Genomic DNA, 21,187 nt, shown 5'->3' with positions numbered 1-21,187 from the left:
ATAAATAACTTCAAAAAATATGACTTCAATGTTTAAGGCATTGCATAAATCTCCCAGTTCCAGAAGATAAGGCTCTACCAGGGCAAATTTATTTTTGCTTTCCTCAATGCATAGACAACATCAAATACATACCTTAGCAGGACACTTGACCAGACTTTCTGTTTTCCTTACAAACTATAAAAATCCTCATTAAGAATGTCAGAAACTGGGCAGCTTTCCCAGAGCTATCTGGAGGCTGTTCCTGGGTTTAAATTCTCAGTCTTGATTCTTTAATAAACTCCCTTTTGTTTGTTTCTACTTATTTAAGTGAATAACTATTTATAAATTGTAGAAATTATGCTCTTTGTAATTACTTCAATCTTGATGAATAATTATATGTGCTCAGGGGGTATATAAGCAAAAAGTTTGAAGACATCAAGGCATTAAGGTAATTATAAAACCAAACATGCATAAAATGCTAATACATTTATTTTAAAATATCACTCTCTCTGTAACATACTTCTTTTCATCCTGTGGCTTTAATTCCTCTCCATGGAATTAACTTGTTCAATAAGATAAAAATGACCAAAAATTAGTCACATTAGGTAAATGCTATCTTAAAAGTATTATATTAGTACCAATTGATAATTATAACTAATATTGAGAGAGATGTAATAGAAGTATAAACATTACTCACTGGTATCATGTGAAAATATAACTGACTCAAAAAATTTTATTTAAACCCTGACTATCTTCCTTTACTTCATTTAGCAACTGTTTAAAGGCCTAATCAGCTAAAAGATGACAAAATCTGTTTTCTCTCTTGGCAATATAAGTATGTATTGGCAGTAAAGAAACCTGGTGAAAAATATACTTTAATTCACAGATGGGTAATACCTGAAAAAATTTGATGGAGTGCCAGTCACAATCAGCAGCACAGAAACAAGAGCATCTGAAATCTAGAAGTCAGATACTCAACACAAAAGTGGAAGTAACACACTGTTCTCTAAAACTTGGTTTAGAACACTGATCCTTCATATAATAAGCTACTGTCTCTAACAAGTTGGCTTTTATCTTTTGAAAAACACGAAAAGTGGGATTTCTGCTCAGAATTTGCTCAATTATAATAATGAACATATTTTAAAGTGATATGTCTAATGGATAGTAGCAAAGTGATACAGTAAAGAATGGTTATGTGGCCTGGCATTACTTCTGCTCTATCTATTTGGACATATCAGTTTATGTCTCTGGTCTCAGAATCCTCATGATTGAGGTAGTTAATCTGTAAGACCTCTTATAATTCTAAAATTTTATGAATCTAACTCCCCCTACTTATTAGCCATGATTCTTTCAATGACAACAAATTTTAAACCAAAAAACTGAGTACATTATAAATATGAATATAAAAAAAGCTTGTTGTGAAAAATAGGTGTATTTTTCAAGCTTCTGAGATAACCACATGCAGCAGTCATTCCCTGTATAAAAGTAGGCAAAATTGTTCCAAATGCATTTAAAGAATCTTGATGCATGGGCTAGTTAACAAGCACATTTTGTTATGTAACTTACATAGGGACATATAATTTATGTATATAGGGATTGATGTAGCTCATAACTTGTCTTTCATACGACATAAATACCAAATGTAAGTGTATGTAATACAGCTCAAGTAAGAATATATGTCTGTGTCAGTAAGAGAGAAAAGTTAAGAAACACACTTTATGGTAACAAGTGGGAAACTGAGTTTCATGACATATGGCACACAAAGCGATTTTTTAATCCAATCATAAAAACTCCAGAATAACTTGAGTTAGCCTGCATCTTTTTCAACAGAATTTAAGGAAAAAACCTAAACCCTTAGAATGTCAAGATCACAAAGAAAAATAAATGTATTCACAAAATTAAACGTGTGCTTCATGACAATGAGTAATAAAAAATACATTACATTTTCAAAAAAGCAAAAAAAAGACACCAAATGACTGTTTTAAATGATGACCTAAACCCATTTTTATGAACGGTATAACATCTCCTATAAAAAAGTTGTAAAAGTAGAAGAGATTTAAAAAAGCCAGTACGCACATACCATTCTTAATTTTGTGATTATACTTAGATGTATATACACATTATACATTCATAAATATATAGTCATATCACAGATAAATAGCATAAAATCAGAATAAAACAGATGTTACTGCCTGGTTATTTTTTTTTTTTGAGGGTAAAATATTTTTGCTGAAATTTAAAAAAAAAGAATTAATAAACCTATTATTCCAAGAAGCCTCAAGCAAGAGAAACATTACTGCCTATTATGTACATGAAAAAGATCAAACTGCCTAGAATATGAATATATACTTTAAAGTATGTGAACTTCAATGTCAAATGGAAGGGCAGAGATGATGTTTTGCTCATTTATAAATGATTTTAAATAAATATGAATTCCACGTCATAGTCATTTAATTTAAAAGAACAGAAAATAAAGATGTAAGATACATTCCGAAAGATGAACTATGTGTATGAAAAATATGAATTGTTCAGCTTTGGAAAACACCATAAATAAATTTCAAATGAGGGGAAGAACTTAAATTGATTTATAAATTTTCTTTTAATTCTACCATTACTACTTCAAAAAGACAAAATAACTAGGCTAGCCTAGGGTTATTTAGAAAAGCCCTACTTTAATGAACAATAATGATTTGCTATCAGTGTGTATCAAAATACCAGTACTGAACTCTATCGATATTGCAATTACAGTAACATCTTACTTATTCATCTTTTACACACAACCAAGAATCAGGAAATGAGCGCCCACCAATGGGAGAGAAAAGTTTTTTCATATCTAAGGTACATGTTTACAATGCCATAGACTAACCACTAGCTCAGACCTTGGTTACATGTAATTTCAACCAATTAGGTTATCTTATTTTCTGGTCCTCTTTATATTGCAAACAGCAAATTGTGGGGAAGGTACATCAGAGGAAAGTGCTGCCATAAAAAGCATACTGACAGTTGCATGAAAACAGTCAGAGGAAGACATATAAAATGTAGATGCAAGAAATGATAAAAGCATGATAGTATGAGGTCATTTAGCATAGAAAGAAATAGACCTAAACACCTCAATAGGCCTCAAGGCATGGCTGGATTACAATGGACTCTAATAAATAATGTTCATGATATCCTTAAGTTAGAAGAAAAAGGCTAAAATGATTATATATTCAGTAGAGAATGTCAAGAACTGTGTGAAACATGCTAAAAAGATAATGATTACAAAAACTAAAAATTTCAATCCTAAAAGAAATGTATTTGGGGAGACTACAGCACACTGACTACAGCACTAGAGGATGGGAAATAAATAATGCATTAATGACCAGTGGTTATATGCAAATGAGTATTTTTAACTGGCTTTCAAACCTTTCCTATCTTTCCTCATTTTCTACCTCATTTCCATTTGTAATGAAAACTTACTTAACAAATGACCTAAAATATTTTTACTTTTTTAAGCAGAAAAATATAGAAATCACAGATAACTACTAGCTACAGTTAACCAATATTAACTTTTTAATCTTTCTATGATTATACATTAATATCTATAATGCCATAAAATATTTTTTATTTTGGACAAAAAGTATTTCTGATTTTCTTAGGAGACATCTCTGCTAGACCTTTGTTTTATGCAGATGAAATGTCTGTTTTTGCATATAGGTACTACATTATTCTATAGATAGGGAAACTGAGGCACAGAAAGATTAAGTAACTTGCCTAAGGTCAATGAGCCTATGTTTTCAACCACCACACAATAGTGTGTTCTTAGAATGCACGCTAATCAAATTAAGTTAGCTTGCAAGTGTCTTTTATATATAACCTCCCCACAACATACAAAGGTAAATTTTAGTTGTACAATTATGGTCTACAAATTCTAAATCAAACCAAAAAGAAGGTAATGACAGGCCATCCATGGAAACTCACTAGACATAACAGTGAAAGTGAACTTAAGGTATTTTAATGTTTTAAGCACATTCTTGCCTACACACTTGAGACTACAATTCAGTATTTGCCTATCACAGGATAAAAACTTAAAGTCTAAAACACGTGATTCATGAAAAGTAAAATTAAAATTGTTCAAAATTAAAAAGTACTGAAAAATTGTATACTTGTTACACAACAGTTAAATCATTAACACGATTCTTCAACAAAAACTACAAAATTTTCTTTAACAGAAAAAAAAGTATGTATTATATTCTACTGAATGCAGCACAGTATTGAATATTTAATATAAAGCACCACAGTATTGGTCAACCTTGAATTACAATTACATTTACAATGTAAAAGGTCACAAACTTCTATTCTGATCTCAATGAAAAGAAAGTAAATGTTGGTGTTGTTTCAATAACTGACAAATTTGAGCAATAGATACTGAACAGAAGGAGAAATTAACTGAGTATCAGAAATAGTCAATACATGAGTACCTACCACGTGCTCAGAAAGAGTAATATAAAATCTTCATAAGCCAAGAACAGAGGTACTTGTGAATAACTTTAATTCCCTTATCTTCTCATACTTACTTAAGTGGGGAAAATATCTTTAGAAACCAGTTACATTTTAAAAAGTAAAACATATCTTTACATATGGATTGCTATGGCTAATGGAAAATGAGGTACATTAGATTTAGATATTAATGAAACACAGTATGTAAATGTAGAAAGTATTTAAACCGCTACTAAAGAATGCTACTTTTTCTCTAAAAGCTATAATTTTGTTATATCTTACAAGCTAATTTGCATATAAATAATATATCTTTAAAATGCATTTCTTTGTTAAACAACTGAACTATAAATCATTAAAGTTCATATCATTTACTTTCTATAAATTTCATTTGAGGAATGGGTACAGGTCACAAAATCTCATTGGTATATATGTTTGATTTAGTCTGGTATAACTGCATTAGCAACAGGGTTGCCAACATTTATCTTCAAGTGATTGTTCCAACAGGAAGAACGATGAGCTTAGTTGATGATTGCATCATTACAGCCTCAATTTTTAGGGCAAGTGAAGGCATTTGGTTCCACTCAGGTGGCATTACTGATTATATGCCTGTCACTTATATACAATGGAATCAAAGTCTAGATGTATTTGTTTACTTATTCTTCAGTAACTGCTTGAAGGTAAAATAAGTCATAATAAAACCCATTTAATGATTTTAAAACATCAATTTATGAAAATTTAGAATTTATTCTTGGAAATACTATAATATTTTAGTTTTGCTACAAGTTTCTAGTTTTTGATTTCTACAAAATAAGCACATGGATGAGCAGCACCAGCTGATAATTTATAATTATTATAAATATGAGAAATCTACAACATAGACAATCTAGATATATAAAAACAAGAACAATCACACAGAATAGTAAAAGGTTTCTCACAAGAATCCTAATTGAGACTAACACTTCTGAAGATCCATTTTATCCAAGTATGAGTAATGTCAAATTCCATATTCATCTCCCTCAAAAGGTGGATTATTTCACCATGAGTAATTATGGCCAGTATTTTTCAGGTTTGGGTGCTTGACATGGGAAGTAGTAAACTTAGATTTCTAAATTATTCTGTGAAGAAACTTGTAAATTAAAAAAAAAAAAAAACCTGTTCTACTGTTTTCAGTATATGCTGTATTCAAAAGGATCAGGAAAGAACCAAAACCTTTAAAAGAGACTTAGAAGTAAAGTCCTCAGGGAAGAGACTGTGTAACATTGTAAAAGCTAAGAAACTTGCCCATAACCAGGGAAGTTTAAAAGTGGAAAATAAATAAGCCAGGAATAGGTTTGGATTCATAAAATAAACACATGGCTGGCACGCAGACCTCTCTTGCCTCGACTGCTGCTCCCCTCAGCAGTGTATTTCAGTCAGTATGCCTGTCTGTTCCCCGCTCTGGCTCTGGTGAATTCTTTCACCCACCCGTACTTCAGACTGTATCCAGTGCTTGTATAAATAAATAAAACTTTAAAAGAAAAAAAAATAAACACATGGCATATTTTCCTTTTTTTCTGACTTAGAAAAAAGTCAAGAGAAAAGAAAAAGGTGGTTAAAAGACTTCAGTGATATTGTCAGACAAGTACTGACATATACAAGCTAATTACCAAGAGCAGACCAACTTGAAACTAGATGTGACATCAATTAGTATCAATTATAGCAACAGCAGGAAAATACACAAAGATTTTTAATATCCTACGAACAGACCCAAAACATAAGTATGAGGGAAAAGTCACACTTTCAGTAATAAAAGCAATGAATGATAAAAATGAGTTTCAATCTCACCATACTTCTTAAATAGAGTGTATATATTATATTAAGCACTAACTCTTTTATAACTATTAAGTGGGACTTTCAAAATATTGTGTTATTATATAAGAAAGCAAATGAAAGATTGAAAAATGAGTAAGAATTTTTCTTTGGAACAAGGCAAAGTATAAATAATGCATTCAAATCTCTTCCAGTCAACCTTCTTGGCTCAACCCTTATTGAGCCTAAAAACAAACAAACAAACAAACAAACAAAAAACAAAAGCTATTCCATCTGTCTGTACTGTTGGTTATTTATAAATTAAGCTATAACAAAGATCAGCAATATAATCTATCATGAAAGAAAGAAGTAACAAAGCTGGAATGAACTGGGAGATAGGATTAGAAGAAAAAGCCATTTTGTTAAAATACGTCACACAGATTAACATACATGTATATAGGAGAGATGGCTTTTATACAAACATGCATACTCTGGACCACTGAGGGTGTCAGATTTGTAAACAGACACTGGTTGCAACACAACAGTGATAGGGGACCTCAACACCTCACTTACACCAATGAACAGATTAACCAAACAGAAAATCAACAAGGAAACAATAGCATTAAGTGAGGAATTAGATCAGATGGGCCTACTAGACATTTATAGGGCACTATATCCCACAAAAGCTGAGTGCACATTGTCTCAAGTGCACATGGAACATTCTCAAGGATAGACCACTTGTTGGGACACAAAAGTGTCAATATATTCATGAAGACTGAAATAATATCAAAACTTTCTCTGATCATAATGTCATTAAGCTAGAAATCGATCACAAAAAGAAAACAGGAACAAAACACTACTGAATGAAGACTCAAAAAAGAAATTAAAAAAAAAATACCTAGGGACAAATGAAAATGAAGATACTACCTACCAGAACTTGTGGAAAACAGCAGAAGTAGTACTAAGAGGGAAGCATATAGCTATGCAGGCTTACATCAAAAAACAAAGAAGATCTCAAATAAATATGACTTCATAACTTAAGGAAATAGAAAAAAGAAAAAGAAAGTGTAGAATGAAGAAAATAATGAAAATTAGAGCAGAAATAAATGAAATTAAAGTCAAAAAGACAGTTTAAAAGATCAATGAAACCAAGAGTTGGTTCTTTGAAAGATGAAACCAAGACCCAAGAAATTATGAATCTTATTCAAAGTCAAATAACTACTTTGAAATAATTCTGTAGATTCATGGGCCAATATTCATTCCACTGTACCAGTATTTTCATTAAATTCCCAATAAAGTCAAACTGGAAATTGACTCCTACAACATAATGTACACAAACTGGAAAAAAAAAAACTTGTTAAAAGTAATTGCAAACCGGGCCTCCCTAGTGGCTCAAGGGGTTAAGCACCACACTATGAAGCTATCCGCAGCCTCTGTAGGACAAGTTCAATCACCAGCCATAGAGCAACCCACATGGCACAACAGACCTCTCCTGCCGCGCCCACTGCTCCCCTCAGCAGTGTATTTTGTCAGTCTGCCTGTTCTGTTCCCAGCTCTGGCTCTGGTGAATTCTCTCACCCTCCTGTGCTTCTGACTGTACCCAGTGCTTGTATAAATAAATAAATCTTTTTTTAAAAAATTTAAAAAGTAATGGCAAACCAATGCTTACATTGTAAACCAATGCTATCTCAAAAGAAAAAAGTATTTTTTCTTATAATTTCAAGACATATTAAGATAGAGTGTTTTATAACAGCTAAGCCATGAAAACAACCTAAATGCCCATGAACAGATGACTGGATAAAGATGATCTGGTATACATTCTCAATGGAAATTGTGAAAATTGTGCCTTTTGCAAACACATGGATGGAGCTTTAAGTGACTATGTTTGGCAAAATAAATCAGAAAGCAAAAGAATAATAACAGTTTCTCTCCTATGTGGAATATAAATAACCAAAGCAAATAAACTAACAAATCAGAACAAAAATAACTGTTAGACTCTGAATAGTACAGTGGTTACCAGAGGGAAAGGACAGTAGGAGGAGTGGGGGAGAGAAGGTCAATTTGATTGTGGGAATAGCACTAGAACTTGGGTGGTGGGTATGGTGAGGTATACACAAGTACTGAGGTGGGAAGCTGTACTCCCAAAACTTAAACAGTATTGAAGATTAATGATATATCAATAAATTATTATTTTAAAAAAGTGTTTTAAAACCCTTTGCTTTTCATTTGCTAGTGGGTTAAATATTTCCAAGAAATTTATTTTTTTAAACTTAAATAGAGGGCCTCCCCTGGTGGCGCAGTGGTTGAGTGCTGGGCTGCAAAGCTGCCCGCAGCCTCTGCAGCGCCGGTTCGATCCCCGGCCGCCGGGCAAGGATCCCACATGGCACGCAGACCTCTCCTGCCCTCCACTGCTCCCCTCAGCAGTGTACTTCGTCAGTCTGCCTGCTCTGCTCTCCCCTCTGGCTCTGGTGAATTCTCTCACCCTCTTGCACTTCTGACTGTACCCAGTGCTTGTGTAAATAAGTAAATAAATCTTAAAAAAAATAAATAGAAATGTATATAGTTTTGGGTTTTTTTGTTCGTTTTTTTTTTTTTTCATTTACTTAGTATACTAAACATAATGTGCATACTTAAGTTCTAGGGATAGAAATTGTAAGTCATGATCCTGTTCCTCTTATCGGACAAAAAAAGCAAAGTTAATTATACTATAATTGCTCTAAGAAGCACTACAACATGGTGGTGGTTAAACATGTAAGATCTGCTAGAGTCAGATTACCTGGGTTCAAATTCTGCTTGTACTAGGTTCTGTAACCTTGGGCAAATAATTTACCTTTTCTGTGCCTCAATTTCCTCATAGAGAAGACAATGGGACCTATCTCATAAAATTGTTATGAGGGATAAATTATTTAATATGCATATAGCAACACTATAAATGTTAGCTGCCATTATTATTAAAATAGAATAAGGATCTATCTAAAAACAGGAACAAAACAAGGCAGGAAAGGCTTGGGGAAAGTGATACTAGGCTTCTGAGAATGAAGAGGCATCCAACTGGCTGGAAAGGTCACTCTAGGTCAAGAAAATAGTATGTGCTAAGGCACAGAAATAAGAGAAAACAATAATATACAAAAAGAGTAGTACTTTGCTATATGTAGTTTCCATAACCCAGTATATTAGTAATGGTATTCTTCTTATTGTTATTATTAACATAAGCTGCCATTTATCATATGCTTACATTTTGCCATTGTGTTAAATGTTTTCTAAACACCAAGTCTTTACATCAGCCTCAATTCACTATATCTATTGGCATGCAATTTAGGTGGTGCTATATAAATCTTTGTTGGGTAACTATCATCACAGAATATTAGGACATTGTTTTGTTTATTGTATGGTAGAGAAAAAAAGTCTGTAGTTTTAGGTTTGACACAATGTTTGTAAGTTATGACAAGAGAAAGAAAGTTATATAAGAGCTATACTATTATTATTTTTAGTTTTGAGCATCAGAATAATGATTAGGCTATATGGGCCCTCATGAGTCAAAAGCAATTATCTTTGAATCCTTGCTCTGCCACTCTTAGGCAATCTAATTAAATTCCCTAAACCTAGTTTCTTAATCTATAAATTAGAATTAACGGTACCCAATTCATAAGGTTATTCTAAGAATTAAATGAAATAATGAATGGAAAGCACTCAGCCCAGTACTGGTTCCCAGCAAATTCTCAAAATTATAACTTATTATTATTATTATACTTCAAAGAAAAATATCACCATGTAATCATGTGCAAATGATTTTGCCATCCTCCAGCTCTTCTAAGCAGGCCTAAAGAAGATCTTTGCAGTTCTCAAGGTTACCTTTACCCAGCTGACTAACAGTCCCTGTGTGCAATAGAGGAGTGAACAGACAGAAGTCTACCTCACCACAAACTGCTTTAACAGATACTGCCAAGAAACACACTTTATCAAAAGGTGAAGATCTACTCTAATTTGAAAATGCAGTGATGCTCTGCCAATAGTTATTGCCATATACCATAGTGCTATAAAGAACTTAATACCAGGGACATTCTTTGATTTCTTGAGTAATTTTATAAATTAATATAACCTATTAGATAACAAACCTACTAAGAAAAACATATACATGTGAAATGAATTTTAGAGTTTCACTCATAAAATATACTGGAAATTAAACAATGTCAAAATTCTAGGGAAAAGTCCAGGGGAATATTTAAAACAGCTATGAGACTGTTTCTAGAAGAAAATGTGACAATAACAGTTACTTCATGCTACATAGGACTACAGACCACAAGGGCATGTTTTATCCTTCTCAATCAGTAAGGGGATTTTACTGAATGAGGTGATCTCATTTGGGGAAAAATGAGATTTGGGGATGAGAGAGTGCCCCCAAATGAATTAAGCAGGAACAGAATCCAGAGGCCAAGAAGGAAGGGGCAATGATAGGAAAGGGCTGATTTACTTAAGATGGGTCACTGATTAATTAGTATGTTGCAGGGCATTATGGGAAAGCAATTCAAACTTCAGGAAGTATTTAACAAAGAAAGGATGATTGGATAGTAATGAAGATTAAAAAAAAAATGATCAAATTTAATGACTACTTGAGACATTTATATATCTTAGCAACCTGGAAGTAAACACTTAAAACTGTGGATTCAATTGGACATAAATAAAATTACACAGTGTGTCAGGTGTTGATAACTCTAATATACATGTCTGTATTATGCTCCTTTACCCTTGTGGTATATTCCACAAATGGAAAATTTAAATCTGAAAAGTACAGTAAAACCACAGAGATTGTACAATATGAACAAAAGAGAGAAAATAGACTGAAAATGAACAGAAACACATGTAGCTTGGGCTTTTCTTGCTCCTCATACTATCTTATTATTGTTACCACTTTGGCCATATTCCTTTGTATAAGCACTATGCCTAACAGGGTATATTATCATAAACAGATATAATAAGTCTTCTTGAATTAAAGAAACGAACAGAGCTTCAGGGACATGTAAAACTATAGTGAAAGATACAACAGTCATGCCATAGGGATTCCAGAAAAGGAGAAAGAAGGTGAGGCTGAAAAATAATCAAAGAAATAATGGGTGAAAATTTCCCAAATTCAGAAAAAAAAAAAAAAAAAAAACAGAAATTCATAGATTCAAAAAGCTGTATGAATCCTAAATAGAATAAACTGAAAGAAACACATGCCATCATAAACAAACTTCTAAAACTTAAAGACTATGAAAAAAATCTTGAAAGCAGTCTGAGAAAACAAAACCATTACCTATAGTGGAAAAATAATTCACATAACAGCAGATTTATCACTAGAAACCATGGAGGTCAGAAGATGTATAGCTTATCATGGAATACTACTCAAAAATTAACAGAAACAAAACTATTGATATATGTAATGCTGCAAGGAAATTATGCTGGCAGAAAAAAATCACTCTCAAAGTTTATATACTGTATAATTCTTTTTACATGACATTCTCAAAATGACAAAAATATTGACACAGAAAACGGATTAGTGGTTGCCAGGGACTAGGTAGGGGTTGTGTAAAGGGTCATAAGAGTTGGGGGGCAGCAGGAGATGTGAGGGAGGGAGAGAGGTAGAGATTTTTGTGGTGATGAAACAGTTCTGTATCTGGACTGTGCTGATGGTCACATGAATCTAAACATGCGATAAAACTGCCTACACACATTTTTACCAATGTTAAATTCCTGATTTTGATACTATACTATAATTTGGTAAGATGTAACTAGTAGGAGGAAGTGGTAAAGGGTACACATGAAATCTCTGTCGTATCTTTGCAAATTCTCTAAATCTGTAATTTTTTGAAAAAAAATTATATACACTTGAATCCAATAATACCACCCACAGAAGGGCCTCCCCGGTGGCCTAGGTGGTTAAGTTTCAGCACTATCACCATGACAGCCTGAGTACAATCCCTGGTCAGGGAACTAACCCACATATGGTGCAGCAGACCTCTCCTGTCTTGCCTGCCTGCTCCCCTTAGCAGTGTGTTTCAGTAAATCTGCCTGTTCTGCCCCCCACTCAGTCTCTGGTGAATCCTGTCACCCCCATACCTCTGGCCTACATCCCAGTTCTTCTATGAAAAAAAAATCACTCATAGAAATTTTTTTTGAATTAAAATAGATGCTCACAAATATTTATGTATAAGGATGGCTGCTTTCTACAGGACTACTAAATGAAAAATTTTCAGGTGAATCTCAATAGCATAGAACTAAATAAAAGTGGCCTATTCACAATCACTGAAAATATCACAGACATGCAAAAAATATTTCTTGTTGTATTAAGTCTTTTTTTTTTAAGATTTATTTATTTATTTATTTATTTATTTATTTATTTATTTATTTATTTATTTATTTATTTATACAAGCACTGGGTACAGTCAGAAGCGCGGGAGGGTGAGAGAATTCACCAGAGCCAGAGAGGGGAGCAGAGCAGGCAGAAGGACCGAAGTACACTGCTGAGGGAAGCAGCGGGCGGCAGGAGAGGTCTGCACGCCATGTGGGACCCTCCTCCGGTGGCCGGGGAGCAGCTGGGGATCAAACCGGCGCTGCAGAGGCCGCGGGCAGCTTCGCAACCCAGCGCTCAACCACTGCGCCACCGGGGAGGCCCTGTATTAAGTCTTTTTTAACACAGATTATAAAACAATATAAAAATATTGCATTTTTATGGAAATATGTATGCATAACATAAAAAGGTAAAAAAACATACAACAGGAGTGTTTATCATCTCTAGGGAGATGTATTATAATAATTTTACTTTTTTATAACTTTCAAATTATCAAAAGTAAATATGTATTATTAGATTGTGGCTACAAAAATATATCACAGAAAAATGTTGCTGAGGATGTAAAGAGGAACACTCATCCACTGTTGATGGGAATATAAATTGATACAGCTTCTATAGAAAATGGTATGGAGATTCCTCAAAAAACTAAAAATGGAAATACCATATGATACAGCAACACCACTTCTAAGTACTCAAAGAATATAAAAACACTAATACAAAAATTCTGATGTACTCCTATGTTCATAACAACATTATTCACATCAGTTAAGACGTGGAACCAGCCTAAATAACTATCAGTAGACAACGGGGTAAAGAAAGTGTGGGATATATACTCAATGGACTATTACCCAGCTATTAAAAATAATGAAATAGTGCCTTTGGGGACAAAATGGAATGATCTTGAGGTGCTTATGTTAAATGGATATAAGTCAGAAAGTGAAAGACAAATGAAACCAAATGGTTTCAGTCATTTTATCAATATAAATAATCAAAGAAAACAAACTTGCAAAATAGAATAAAAATAACTCTTAGACTCTGTAAAAGTTATGGTGGTTACCTGAGTGTATATGGGAGACAGAGAGGAACCCGAGGGAGGGACTGTGATAGGCTACTATCACTGGGGGATTTTGGTGGAGAGAAGTATGTGCCCATATGGAGGTGTGAAGTTGTATTCCCAAAATTAGAGTTACGTAAACAACTTGTAAATCAATAAGAGAAAAAAAATAATTGAAGTTCTCCTTGTACCTTAAAAAATGAAAACAATTTATAAAAATAAATTTACAAAATATTCACAAACATAAAATAAATTTAGAAAACAACCGATAAGTACAGCTTTTTAAAATTATTTGAACAGTTTATTTTGTTCCACAGACCATAAGATTTGTTGTATCAGTGACTGGGAAAACATGTTGATGTGCTAAATATGGGGGAAAAGGGGTTTGGAGGGGCATTGTGGCCCATTTTTTGGAAATTTTTGCTTATATTGAAGATGCCAACACAGATAAAAAGATATGAAAAAGCCAAGTTAAAGTAGTAAGGGAAAAATAATAAGGAATATTGTCACAATATTCATCAACATCACTTCAATATGAAAAGAGAAAAATCTTGTCTGATCTACTTTTCAAATCAAAATGTAGGATTAGAGCAATGCTGGACAAATTTTCTTCATTCTCTCTGCTGGCATCAAGCTCCCACTTCTGTGTTTAACCACATTTTTTTGTCATCTTTTAGCTAAGTAGTAGTTACATGCTTAAAAACATAGTCTGTTTTACTTGATTATGCCAAGCTCGTCTTCTCTTTCTCAAAATTCATATAACAGTTTAAGTAAAACTTAATATAAGTTTACAGTATTTAAAAAAAAAGAATCTAGCTAATGATATGCTTCTTTCATATGAATGTCTAGAGTCCACAGTATGCTGGTAGCTCTCTTCTGGAACTTTCATATTCTGCATCTTTTCTTTTTTTTTAAAGATTTATTTATTTATTTATACATGCACTGGGTACAGTCAGAAGCACGGGAGGGTGAGAGAATTCACCAGAGCCAGAGCGGGGAACAGAACAGGCAGACCAACGAAATACACTGCTGAGGGGAGCAGGGGGCGTGGCAGGAGAGGTCTGAGTGCCATGTGGGATCCTCACCAGTGGCCAGGGATTGAACTGGCGCTGCAGAGGCTGTGGGCAGCTTCGCAACCCAGTGCTCAACCGCTGTGCCACCAGGGGAGGCCCTATTCTGCATCTTTTACAGCTACTTTTGTATTTTTCTTATTTGTTCCACTAGATTATGAGTCCCCTAAGTTCTGGGAAGTTACCTATTAATCTTTACTATCCTGAAAATACCTAGCAGAATACACTGTACTAGTTAATATTGCCTTGTTTTATTGGGTATGCAATATGATTACAAACACTTCAAATCAGGCATGCCAACCTCTGCTGCTTTATAATCCCTACAGTACCCAATTTAGATCTAGTCAGTTATGTTCATTGCATACTTGCTAGTTCCTGATTACTGAAACATGTTTAAGAAAAAAAAAAGGAAAAGGAAAAAAAATAACACTCTTAAAGAAAATGAATGTTGTGAAATGTTTCCAATAACCTTAAAAAAAATAACAGGAAGCACTGGAGAGTTACAGAAACTCTTTCACTGGAATACTTAACAACAGTGTCCATGAAGATTTAGCCACAGAAATGTTTAGAGGAAAAAAACATGTATTAAATGACTTACTGTATGAACATTCACAGTATGAACAAATACTATGAGTAAAAAAAAAATATATATGGCAAAATATAAGAATAACCCTGAGCCCTTTTACTCCCTAAACAAACACAAAAGACAACCAGACTCTACTATGCTTACAAGTGCCTTTCATGCATGTCATTGTTGAAGAGCATAACTCAATGACCCGAACAGGAAACATCCCTGGTTCCTCTGCTGGTACTGTCAAAATGGAAATCTAAAAAGCAGAAACAAAATATAGACATAACTGTTAGATCACAGTTTCCTTCTTCTATCATTAGAGTATAGTTAACATTCAAACTGAATGTCCTTTTCACATAGTCATTGATGTTTGAAAAAAAAAAACTTGTAAGGATTAAATCTTGGAAGAGAATCTTGGAAGAGAATTTAAAGTATGTAACAGGCACATGGGTCTTAATGTCCAATCTCTGCATACTTACATATCATATATTTTGTACTCAGAATTAACAGACAATAAAAATTTCAAGTATCTTTAATATTTATTAAATCCTTCATTTATTATTTTTACAGGATACAATTATGACATTACTTCTGAATGATATGCACTTGAGTGTTTGAAGTCAGGTCATCATAAATCAATTTTGATTATTCCGAATGGCTAAAAATAGCAGTTATACAGTACTACAAATCAAAAATGCTATAAATCCCAAAGATATTAAAACAAGCAAAGTATATGTCAACATATACCAAATGACAGTAACTAGATCTTTAATAGTGGATATGATGTGTTATACACATTTGGGGAGATGTGAAGCTGTATACTCCTAAAACATACAATGCTATAAACCAATGCTATCTCAAAAAGATAAAAGTTGTACTTTACATTTGAGAGAAGACACTAAGACATGTTGAGAAACGATCAGTAACCTCCTATGACAGAGCCTTCTGTCTCCTGAACTCTGACATTATCTTAAGTCCAAGAGAAATTACATAATTCATTAAAAGAGAATTTCCTCAACCCCATAATACCATTTCCATAAAATTTACCTAGCCATTCACCTATTCGTTCCTCTAAGTCTTACCTAAGTCTCTCTACACTTCAAAAATTTTAAAGAGAAGGGAAAAACAACCTTATATAGGAAACAAAGAAAGGCAAGCCAGGTACTCATTTTAATCACTGTGATGTGTGAAGGATGAATTTTGGAAAGACTAGATGAGAGGAAGAACAACTAGAAAGGGGCAGAGAAAATGAGTTCTGTAACTGGAGCACCGAGAAAAAGAATTCAGAGGAAAGACAGACTGGAGCAGCTTCTAGGAAGTACATTGTCAGGAACTGAAGGCACATAAGATGGCAGAGATGGGAGGAAGAAGTTGTTAATGTAAGAATGTCAGCAAAATAAACCAGAAAGAAAAAGAAAAATACCTGATGGTCTCACTCACAGCAGGAATTTAGAAAACCTAAATAAGGGCCTAGGAAAAACACTAATTATAATAAGGTAAAAATCAAAATCAACAAGCAACTATAAACCAGAAACACACTATAGGGTGGGGGAGAAGGGAGTAGGATCAAAACAAGGGGGGTGGCTGAACAGCCAAAGCTCTCCTGAAAAAAAGAGAAGGGAATGGAGGTGTCACACTCTCAGACTTCAGACTATACTACAAAGCCATAATCATCAAAACTGCATGTTGGAACAAGAACAGACACACAGACCAATGGAATCGAATAAAAAATCCAGAAATAAACCCACAGATTTATGGTCAACTAATCTTTGCCAAAGGAGCAAAGACTATGCATTGGAGCAAAGAAAGTTTGTTCAATAAATGGTGCTAGGAAAACTTGGTCGCTACATGCAAAAGAATGAAGCTTGACTACTACCTCACACCATGCACAAAAAACAACTCAAAATGGATTAAAGAACTAGACATATGACCTGAAACCATAAAATACATAGAAGGAAATATAGGCGAAACACTACATGATATGCACATCAAACACATCTTTACAGACACATCACCCAAAGCAGTGATAGTAAAGGCAAAGATAAACAGCTGGGACTACATCAAATTAAAGAGCTTCTGCACAGCAAAAGAGACAATAACAAAAACAAAGAGAAACCCCACCAACTGGGAGAACATTTTTGCACACAACACTAATGATAAAGGACTGATCACAAAAATCTACAAAGAGCTGATGAGACTCAACAAAAACAAAGAAAATAATCCTGTCAAAAAATGGGCAGAAGAGCTAAAAAGAAACTTCTCTGAAGAGGAAATGCAAATGGCCAACAGGCATATGAAAAAATGTTCAACATCACTTGTAATCAGGGAAATGCAAATCAAAACTACAATGAGATACCATCTCACACCAGTGAGAATGGCACATATTAAAAAAAACTAGCAACAAATGTTGGCAAGGTTGTGGAGAAAAAGGAACTCTTCTGCACTGTTGGTGGGAGTACAAACTGGTCCAACCACTATGGAGAGCTGTGTGGAGATTTCTTGACCTACTAAACATAGAGCTTCTATATGATCCAGCAATTCCACTCCTAGGTATTTACCCAAAGGACACAGAAACATCAATTCCAAAGAACACCTGCACCCCTATGTTTATAGCAGCCCTATTTACAATAGCTAAGCTTTGGAAACAGCCCAAATGCCCAAAAATAGATGACTGGATCAAGAAGATGTAGTACATATCCACCATGGAATATTACTCAGCATTCAAAAAAGATAAACACATGCAATTTGCAGCCACATGGATGGCGCTGGAAGGGATCATGCTCAGCAGAATAAGCCAGAAAGAAAAAAAATACCGGATGGTCTCACTCATAGCAGGAATCTAGAAAACTTAAATAAGGGACCAGGAAAAAGAATAACTATAAGAAAGAAAATATCAAAATCAACAAACAACTATGAATCAGAGATACTCTATGGGGGGTGGGGGGGCGGGGAAAGGAGGGATTGGGGTCAAAATAAGGGGGTTGTAATTGTATGGGGAATATAAAAATAAAATTTTAATTAAAAAATGAGGCATTGGGCCTCCCTGGTGGCGCAGCTGTTGAGTGCTGGGTTGCAAAGCTGCCTGAAGCCTCCACGCCGCCGGTTCGATCCCCGGCTGCTCCCTGGCCACCAGAGGAGGGTCCCACATGGCGGGCAGGCCTCTCCTGCCGCCCGCTGCTCCCCTCAGCAGTGTACTTCGGTCCTTCTGCCTGCTCTGCTCCCTGCTCTGGCTCTGGTGAATTCTCTCACCCTCCTGCGCTTCTGACTGTACCCAGTGCTTGTATAAATAAATAAATAAATCTTTAAAAAAAATGAGGCATTGTTCTAAAATAAGTATCAGAAGTATTAAAATTCTGCCAATTCACATACTACTGAGGAGTGGTGAGACTTCATTTACATCATACATGGTGTTTTAAACCATTGTTACCTCAATTAAAAAAAATAAGTGAAAATGAAAAGTGTGGCAAGGCTAAAAATAATCCCTCAAATGCCTATCCAAATAAAAAAAAAAAAAAAAACAAGGGGGGTGGGAATTGTATGGGGCCTATAACCAAGATGAAAATGCATACATTGTGCAAAAATGAAAAATGATGTAAAAATTATATAAAATAAAATAAAATATAATAAAATAAAGAATGTCAGAGCTATTCACAGAGGTGAGGGAATAATGAAAGAGTAGTTTTCAGAGGGAAAATGGTGAGTTCAGTTTGCACACGTTCAATTTGAGGAATTCTTGATTCTTGGGCTAATGTCCAACAGGAAGTTTGGGATGTGGGCCAATACTCCTGGGAAGTATAGAAGTGACTGTCACCAACATTTTGCAGAATTGAAACCATGAGTACATGGTGTCAAGCAGTGTGTGTGTGTGTGTGTGTGTGTTCAGAACAATGGATACTATGAACTAGGGCAAAAACTCTGAGGAGGCCCAATAATTAAGAGGATAGTCCATAAAGGAAGCAGAGAGATATCTCTCAGTCATGAGCTCAAGGAAAGCACAATGGCTTGACAGCCAAAGGCATACAGAATTTCAAGAGAAAAGCAAAAATAACCATTATTAAATGTACCAGAAAATACCTGGCAGAAAAGAACCAAAAATTATCCTGTGGTCCTGATTATTACAAAGATATCAATAAACTTAGTGAGAGAAATTGTGGTAGAAATGTGATGGCACAAGCCAAGCTGACCTAAACATGAATTAGAAGTAAGGAGCTGGAGGCAGCACATATAGATACTGTCTTATCAAAAATTGATAAGACCAGTGGAGGGAGTGGATACTAGATAGAGATGGGGGGAGAATCAAGGGAACATATTTTTAGTTCTTTTGTTTTTGTAACAGAAAATGCTAGCACATGTATACAGATTGAGGGGAAGGTGCCAATAGCAGGGGAGAGGCTGAAAATGCAGGAGAGAGAACAGGCATTCAGAGTGCCACGAATATGAGTATGTGTGCCAACGGCACTTGTGAAAGGAATTGGCCTTGGAAAAGGCCATCAGTTTCTGTGCTGGTATATATAAATTATAAGGGGTGGAGCAGGAAGAAATCAACAACATTATTAGTGGGTAGCTCACTTTTCTCAGTCAAGGGGGAGCTGGTGACAGGGGCCAGGGAGAGAGGAGTAGGTAAAAGTAAAGACCTGGAGTAGGCAATGAGGGGAAAAGGAGAGAAGTCAGTGGAAAAGCTAACTGGTGAGACCTGAGGGTCCAGCTGAATGAGGTGTGCACCTGTCACTATGAGGTGGTGCCAGTCCATCTGGTTGTGTGGTCTTCTCAACCAGTCCTCAGTGATCCAGGTAGAGATTATAGCCTCATCCAGAGATGGAATTTTCTTCCATGAGTCATAGTGGAAGAACAATGCCATATGGGAAATAAAGGTATTGGAGGAAGACCAGATTGGAAGACCCATCATAGTGTCTAGGACATGGAAAAGGAAGAGGGCAGAAGTGGGCTGGTAATCTGGAAGGAAACCAAAGGGAAACTAGGTCAGTGAGCAGGCTGATTTGGGTAAAAGAGTAAAAGAGGTGGAAGGATAGGAATAGATTAATCCTTCAGTAACCCGTGACTTCCAGGCTCACCTGGACCATTAATACTGTCCAGTTACCTGACCACAAGATAGGTCACCGTCCAACCCACCACACTGATTATTTTATACCTGTCCTTGAACCTTGACCTATCTCCCCCTTACAACCCAGTTCTCAGAAGATGACCTCATAATTTAAAGAGGAAATGGAACCCATCAGATGGCAACCCCCAAACCTACATTCTGCATTCACTTCTTTTTCCAAGGTGTCTCACATCCTATTTAAGGGCAATGATTCTCTGAATCCCATCCTCCCCTGTCTTTACTAAACATTGCCGCATCAATTATCCTCCCTTTTCCCTTGGTATATGCAGTCTACCTGTACTGGTGCCATCTCATCAACTGAAATATACACTAAGTTTTTAGGAAAAAGCCATCTTCACTCCCACATCCTTCTTTAGGGACCACTCCCCCGCTCTCTTACTCTTCACAGCTTAGCTTCTTCAGAAATCTCTATTTACTTTCTTCACTTTTCTGCCTGTCACTCTTCAACCTACTCACAAAGTGGTTTAACTGAGATACAGTTAACTGTATCTCAGATAAATCAACTGGCTATAACAGGATAGTGTGAGATTGTTATGATAGATGCTATACAATGCCTTATTCACACTTGCCAGGCTGAACTCTAGCTGATACTTATCTGTCTCTATCTGTATCCTTCAGCCTGTAAGCTATGAAGACAGAAATGCTATCAAGGTTACTCCTGTCTCCTCAGAACCCAGCAAATAGAGTAGCATATAAAAATCAATCATTGTTTGCTAAATGATTTAAATAAAGTATTTACATAACAAAGTTTCCAACTTAAGGGATTTTAGAAAGCCATTTTTAGCAACTCCATAAA

General features: G+C 35.0%; 1 protein-coding gene across 1 annotated transcript in view; it reads right to left on the bottom strand.

Moving 5' to 3' along the window:
- CHM (CHM Rab escort protein) overlaps nt 1–21,187 on the bottom strand; it is a 162,225-nt gene that overhangs the window by 21,699 nt on the left and 119,339 nt on the right. The window contains exon 8 of the mRNA XM_037511626.2: nt 15,429–15,525. Coding sequence (XP_037367523.1) covers nt 15,429–15,525 — 97 coding nt within the window. The remainder of the gene's footprint in view (nt 1–15,428; nt 15,526–21,187) is intronic.

Source organism: Talpa occidentalis, unplaced genomic scaffold, assembly GCF_014898055.3.
Source record: "Talpa occidentalis isolate TD23 unplaced genomic scaffold, MPIMG_talOcc4v2.1 talOcc4.15, whole genome shotgun sequence".
Classification (NCBI taxonomy): Eukaryota; Metazoa; Chordata; class Mammalia; order Eulipotyphla; family Talpidae; genus Talpa; species Talpa occidentalis.
Note: the sequence above shows the minus strand (reverse complement) of the source record. Positions and strands in the feature narration are given on the sequence as shown.